This window comes from Colobus angolensis, unplaced genomic scaffold (genome assembly GCF_000951035.1).
Source record: "Colobus angolensis palliatus isolate OR3802 unplaced genomic scaffold, Cang.pa_1.0 Scaffold25, whole genome shotgun sequence".
In the NCBI taxonomy this organism is placed as follows: Eukaryota; Metazoa; Chordata; class Mammalia; order Primates; family Cercopithecidae; genus Colobus; species Colobus angolensis.
The window spans coordinates 4,964,181-4,971,238 of record NW_012115710.1 but is presented as its reverse complement, the minus strand read 5'-3'; the positions used below and the strand labels follow the sequence as shown (position 1 = coordinate 4,971,238).

Below are 7,058 nucleotides of genomic sequence, written 5' to 3'. Positions count from 1 at the left end.
GCACAGGCGTGCCGGGACCTTGGAAGCCAGGCCTGGCTCGTTCAACCCGGCCGCCTTGGTCACAGGAGTCCCAGTCTCCAGCCGCCTCCTCCTTTGGACCTAGTAGTCCAGGCCCCCAGTCCTTTCTCCCTCAGACCCAGGAGTCCAGGCCCCCAGCCCCTCCTCCCTCAGACCCAGGAGTCCAGGCCCCCAGCCCCTCCTCCCTCAGACCCAGGAGTCCAGGCATCCAGCCCCTCCTCCCTCAGACCCAGGACTTGCGACCCCAGCCACTTCTCCCCCGAGCCCCAGGCGCCTGAGTACTAAGCCCACAGTTCCCCCCACCACCTCCCAACCCCGCCCCGTCTCAGACTCAGGAGTCCAGCCCCCAGCCTCCTCCTCCATTAGCCCCAGGAGTCTGGGCCTGAGATTCCTTTGCCGTCTTTTGCCAACTGCGTGTCAATCCCGGGGCAGATTCCCACTCTCTGCTCTCCTCCCCACTTCCCAGGAGCTCCACGCCAGACATTAACCAGCTGGGCTTGGGCAGTGATAAGGCCCCAGGCCCAGGGAGACAGTGGATGTGGGGGCTCCCGCATACTCCTCTCCCCTGGAATTTCCTGGATGGGGACCGGGGAGTGGGTCTTGTCCTGAGCTCGGATAAGAGACATGTAAGGTATCATAGGACCCAGAGATAGACAGACGTGTCTTAAGAACAATCAGCTGCTTCCAGAAATGGTGCGCGGTGACAGATGAAGGCATGGAAAAGTGGCGAGAGACCAAAAGAAAGAGGGGGATCAAGACTAGAGAGAGTTGGGGAGGGCAGAAGCTCAGAGAGAAGCCAGAGGCCCAGAGAGAGTGAGGGCAGACCCTCCCGAGAAGGGGACAGAGCCCCTGAGAGACCCTCAGAAAGACAGCGATGGGATCGGAGCTACAGTGTCCTGGGACAGTCATGAGGGCAGCCGGGCTCCTCACCCCACCACACCTCCACCCTGAGACTCTGCCTCCCTCTGCCTGTGCTATTTTCAGAAGGAAAATGGACACCTGCCTCGGGGGTCATCCCACACCCCCTCCGCCTAAATATAGCATGGCAAGGTGGCAGGAGGGTGTCCCCGGTTAGGGTGTTTCCTGCTCCTCACACACAAGGCCGCTCCAGTTATTTATTGGCGGGGTGGAGGGCCACTTCCCAGGCTTTGGGTGTGTGTTCGGGTCACCTCTCTGGCTTCTCCACACTTCCCTGTTCCTAAACACCCACTATATCCTGCCCCATAGCAGGAGGACTCCAGCTTCTAGCTTCTAGTCCTGGAGGGGATAGTAGGGATGAGGTTTCCAAACAGAGTGACTGAGAAACAGTCTGTGTCCCCCTATCTCCAGGTCTCTGTCCTCTCCCTGTCTGGATCTCTGTCCTCCTGTCTCTGGATTTCTGTCTCCCTTCAACTCTGGGTCTGTCCTTCTCTCTCTGGGTCTCTGCACCCCCCCCTCCCGGGTCTCTGTCCCCCTCTCTCTCTGAGTCTCTGTCCCCCTCTCTCTCTGGGTCTCTGTCCCCCTCTCTCTCTGAGTTTCTGTCCCCCTCTCTCTCTGGGTCTCTGTCCCTCTCTCTCTCTGGGTCTCTGTCCCCCTTCTCTCTGGTCTCCGTTCCCCCCCAGGTGTCTGTTCCCCCCCTTTTCTGGGTCCCAGTTTTCTTCTCTCTGGATGTCTGTCCACCCTCGCTGGGTCACAGTGTCCTTCTCTCTGAGTCTCTTGCATCCCCTCTCTTGAGGTCACTGTCTGCTTCTCTTTCCCATTGTGGGGGTCTCTGTCCCCACTCCCGGCCTTCTGCCCTCTTCCCCCTCACCCTTGGATTTCTCTCTTTTGCTCTGGGCCCCTCCTCCCTCCTGGCCTCAGTTCCTCTCTGCATCTCCTCTTTAGGTCTCTGTGCTGGAGTCCGACTTGTCTGTTGTCACTGTGAGGTCCGTCTCCATTCTGTCCCTAAATGTGGCTTTCTCTCCATTTCAGAGACAAATGACTACCTAAAGCTTCTATTAATTTCAACCATTATCAAACTCTTCCCACCATCTGTGTCTTCTTCTCTTTAGCTGTATGAAAAGGTGCTCAGATGAAACCAGGGGTTTCTGCACTGAATTCCTGAGCTGCATTTTGAGTTGCCAAGAGGAGGCATGTTCTCCTCCAACCAGTTCCCTTCCCGTGCTTCCCACTGGTGTCTCTAAGGAAGATTTATTTGACCCAAAAAAGGGGTGGGTATGGCTAAAAACAACAACAGTCTGTAAACCACTGGATAGGTTTTAATAAATTAATCCAAGTAAAGTACTTTGATACCAAAGGAAGCCCTATATGTGTTAGTGATTCCAGCCTTCCTTCTCCTCTGAATGCCCTTTGAGTTCTGAAAGACTTCTGAAAATGTTCGGCCTTGTGACCTTGGGTAACATCCACCGCTCTGAGCCTCAGTTTCCCTGTCTGTAAGAAATGAGGCTATGGAACTCAGGAGGACCTGTGTGTCCCAGCAGGCTGACAGGGACATGTGAAGCAGACAGACAGCCTGCCTGGCCCCTGGGGACAAGCTGGGAGACCTTGGGAAGCCACTCCCCTGCTCTGAGACTCAGGTTTCTCCCCTGGAAAACAGAGTGAGGCCCCCAGCCTGTCTGACAGCCTTCCTGAGCTGCGGGGAGGGTAGGTGACAGGCCTGGTTCAGGATCGTACTGTGATTCTATGGAATAGACTGTACATCACTCTTGGGTTCGGGGGCACCAACTTTTTCTGCCTTTTTCTTTTTTCTTTTTTTTGAGATGGAGTCTCGCTCTGTCGCCCAGGCTGGAGTGCAGTGGCCGGATCTCAGCTCACTGCAAGCTCCGCCTCCCGGGTTCACGCCGTTCTCCTGCCTCAGCCTCCCGAGTAGCTGGGACTAAAGGCGTCCGCCACCGCACCCGGCTAATTTTTTTGTATTTTTAGTAGAGATGGGGTTTCACCGTGTTAGTCAGGATGGTCTCCATCTCCTGACCTCGTGATCTGTCCGCCTCGGGCTCCCAAAGTGCTGGGATTACAGGCGTGAGCCACACGTCCGGCCTTTTCTGCCTTTTTCTATTGTGGTTCTCTTTCCCTGAGACTCTGTTGTTCTGTCTCCAACTCTGGGCGCCTGACACTGCCCTCTGGGTCTCTGTCCCCTCACTCTTTTTGTTTGTTTGTTGAGATGGGGGCTCCCTCTGTCACCCAGGCTGGAGTGCAGTGGTGCAATCACGGCTCAATGCAGCCTCTACCTCTCAGGGTCAAGGGATCCTTCTGCCTCAGCTTCCTGAGTAGCTGGCATCACAGGCATGTGCCACCACAGCTAATTTTTGTACTTTTTGTAGAGATGGGGTCTCACCATGTTGCCCAGTCTGGTCTTGAACTTCTGGCCTCAATCAATCCCCCTTCCTTGGCCGCCCAGAGTGCTGAGATTACAGGAGTGGGCCACTTCGCCCGGCTTCTATCCCCCGCTCTTGGTCTCTGTCACCTTCTCACTCTGGATTTCTGTTCCCCTTTTCTGCATCTCTGCCATACCCCACCCTCCAGGTCTTTGTCTTCCTCTCCCTGAGTCTCTATGTTGCTCCCTTTGGGTCTCTGTCTCTCTGGGTTTCCATCTCTTCTTTTTTCTGGGTCTCCTTCCCCATCCTTTTGGCTCTGTCCCCTATCATGTCTGGACAGAGTACAGTTTTCTCCCCCTCTCCCCCTTCCCTTGTGGCTCTGACCTCCATGTCTGAGCATAAAACTGTAGGGGAGATTGGGGGTGAACAGCACAATAAAGTGGATGTGGGGTAAAGGAGGAGCATCCACCTTTTCCTAGTTCACCCCAATCACCTCTGGATGAACACCCAATCCCATGGATACAGAATCCAGTCTCGCCCCCTACAGTGAGCTGGGGAGCCAGCTCAGCACATCTCCCAGAGCCCTCGCCACCGCATTTGCTCCCTGATACACGATGCTTCCTCATTGCTGTTACCTTTGGGTCCTGGTGCTACCACCAAACGCAAAACAGCCCGACGTGGCCCTATGGAACTCATTCACACAGTCCAACTCAACCCAACTTCCTGTAGGACTCACATAGTGACACAACTCAATGGAACTCAACTCAACATGGCCCTATGAGACTCAAACAGTGGCATGACCCAACTGAACTGGCCTTACAAGGCTCATATGGTTGTACAATTCAACACAACTCAACTCACTGTGGCCGTGAAAAATGTCCAGCCACACACCTCTACACAATTCAGCCCAGCAGAATTCTACAAGATTAATTTGGTCATACATACTTAACCCAATGTTACCTAGAAAGCTCAAATTCTACCACTTGACTCTTCACATTTCTACATGACTCACAAGTTCACAGAACCTAAAATAACATGGCCCTAGAAGAATCACAAAGCTACACAATTTCTACCATGTCTCAATGAAACTGAACACCACACACAATCAATCTCAACCATGCCATGGGGGACCATCTAACTTGACCCAACATGGCCCTAGGGGACCCACCAAACCACAGAATCCTACACAATGCAGCTAGACAACCCTCACCCAGACTCACAACCCAACGAAACCCAACACTGACTAGGAAACTCACAAAATGATATGACCAAACCTATCTCAACACTACCCCAAAAGGCTCCATGAGCTTTGCACAACTCAGTGTAATATGAACCAATTGAGTCTTCATTAACACAACACAACCCATTGCCATTCGCTGCTGCTTCAGGAGAAACCCACAGGAGCTACCAAACCACACAACCCAAGACCCAACAAGACTCAGTGTTTCCCCATTTGTTACCACTTAACCTAGCTCTTCCTAAACCCAATCCCCTCCCCCCAGCCTTGCCCTCCACCCTGCCCTCCCTCCCTCCCTCTAGGGAGGTGTGAGGTCCTGCAGACCTCAACTGTCCCTCACACTTCGGTGACCAGATGTTTCCCTGGGGGTGCCCAGAGTGGAGGTGGTAGCTCAGGTACCTCCCCATCCACCAGCCCCCCATTGGCCTTGCCCTCCAGTGGGCCACAAGGCTGCGTGTCCACATGGCTGAACATCCCAGCCTCTTCGCCCTCTGTCTCCCGGTGATAAAAGTAGCTGAAATTGGAGACAATGACGGGCACAGGCAGGGAAATGGTCAGCACGCCGGCAATAGCACACAGAGAGCCCACTATCTTGCCACCTACAGTGACGGGTGCCATGTCTCCATAGCCAACTGTAGTCATGGTGACCACTGCCCACCAGAAGGACTCAGGGATGCTAGTGAAATGGGAGTCTACCCGGTCGACTTCGGCAAAGTAGACCGCGCTGGAAAAGAGGACCACACCGATGAAGAGGAAAAAGATGAGGAGGCCCAGCTCACGCATGGAGGCCCGAAGCGTCTGGCCCAAGATTTGCAGGCCCTTTGAGTGCCGGGACAGCTTGAAGATGCGGAAGACACGCACCAATCGGATGACTCTCAGGATGGCCAGTGACATGGCCTGTTGCCCCACCCCTCGCTGCCGGGCCAGCTCAGTGCCGAGCGCCACAAAGTAGGGCAGGATAGCCACAAAATCGATGAGGTTCATCACGTTCTTGAAGAAGATCGCTTTGCTTGGACAGGTCAGGAGGCGTACTAGCAGCTCAAAGGAGAACCAACAAATACACAGCGTCTCCACTACGAAGAATGGGTCATTGAAGGGCAGGCGGGGTGGATTTCCAGGCACTTGGCTGGAGCCATTCAGCCGAGCGGGGAACTGCAGGGAGGAAAGTGTTCAGGGAGGGTCAGGCTGGGGCTGGGACACGGGGACAGCCTTAATCATCATTTAAATACCCAGCTCCTCTTTACACATTGGTCAGTAGCCGCTGCACCAAGGCCCTTGGTGACCTGGTTGTCCCAGACTTCCTCCCAGGATCCCAGGGATCATCCCTGGGCCATTGACTTTCTGGTTTCCTGACCTGGTGGGTGGCTGGAGAGGTGGCTCCTGCCCCTTCATGCGTGGGAACTCATGTTTGAGTAGGGTGCAACCTCTTCTCTCTGAAAGTCCCGCCTCCACTGTTGATTTTCTAGATGGGGAGGGTCCCTGCCCTGGCCCCACCACCTTGTGCCTAGCTTTTCCTTGCCCTCCCCAGTCCCAGCCCAGGCTATAATGCGGCCAGGCGCGGTGGCTCACGTCTGTAATCCCAGCACTTTGGGAAGCTGAGGCGGGCGGATCACGAGGTCAGGAGACAGAGACCATCTGGCCCACATGGTGAAACCCCATCTCTACTAAAAATACAAAAATTAGCCGGGCGTGGTGGCCTGCACCTGTAATCCCAGCTACTTGGGAGGCTAAGGCAGGAGAATCGCTTGAACCCGGGAGGCGGAGCTTGCAGTGAGCCAAGATAGCGTCATTGCACTCCAGCCTGGGCGACAGAGCAAAACTCTGTCTCACAGAAAAAAAAAAAAAAAAGAAAGAAAGAAAGAAAGACCTTTGCAAGCTGAGCACTAGGCCCCTCCTCTGGCCCCTAAGCCTGGCTTTCTTTCCATAGATTCCTCCTACTCTGACACCCTCAGCTGGCGTTATTCAGGGCCTGGCTTTCATCACCCCCAGCACATCCTTCCCAACAGCACAGACCCCGGAGTTTTCAGGCTCTCCTGGGCCCCCTCAGCTCTGATTTTTAAGGTTCCTGTCCTCCTACCCCTTGCACCAAGGGCCCTGCCCTCTGCTCACCGGGTTTCTCACTGACCTCAACCCCACCTTCTGATGGGGCCGGTCCTCCGACTCGGATCCTCAGGCCCCGCCTCCCGCCCACCCTGTCTTTGGCTGGCCCACCCCTCGCAGCCCCTGGCCCCGCCTTATTATTGGCCAGGTCCCCTCTGGACCCCGCCCATCTCCTCCCAAACCCCGCCCGTCTCCACCCACGCCCCGCCTCTCACCGGGCCAGCTGCGGCTACAGCAGCAAGCCCCGGGCCGTCGCGGTCGTCGCGGAAGTCAGGCAGCGTCTCGAGGCAGAAGACGACGATGGAGACGAGGATGACCAGCACGGAGACTACGGCGAGCACGCGCGCGGCCTGCGAGCTCTCGGGAAACTCAAAGAGCAGCCACAGCTGGCGCGCGAAGGCGCGGCGGGG

The 7,058-nt window shown here is 55.5% G+C and overlaps 2 protein-coding genes across 2 annotated transcripts in view; both read right to left on the bottom strand.

Annotated features, from left to right (window-relative positions):
* Nucleotides 1–976, bottom strand: part of NTF4 (neurotrophin 4) — a 6,384-nt gene extending 5,408 nt beyond the window's left edge. The window contains exon 1 of the mRNA XM_011946418.1: nucleotides 959–976. The gene's annotated coding sequence lies outside the window, so the exon portion shown is untranslated. The remainder of the gene's footprint in view (nucleotides 1–958) is intronic.
* A 1,280-nt stretch (nucleotides 977–2,256) lies between these two features.
* Nucleotides 2,257–7,052, bottom strand: KCNA7 (potassium channel, voltage gated shaker related subfamily A, member 7). Its single transcript, XM_011946409.1, has 2 exons — nucleotides 6,864–7,052; nucleotides 2,257–5,700 (listed from the first exon to the last, which is right to left on the bottom strand). The coding sequence occupies exon 2, from the start codon at nucleotides 5,530–5,532 to the stop codon at nucleotides 4,885–4,887; it is 648 nt and encodes a 215-aa protein (XP_011801799.1). The 5' UTR covers nucleotides 5,533–5,700; nucleotides 6,864–7,052; the 3' UTR covers nucleotides 2,257–4,884.
* Nucleotides 7,053–7,058: the final 6 nt, after the last annotated feature.

Bases quoted from the DNA above. Each gene is read 5' to 3' on its own strand.
- KCNA7 (XM_011946409.1), bottom strand. From the start codon at position 5,532: ATGAACCTCATCGATTTTGTGGCTATCCTGCCCTACTTTGTGGCGCTC.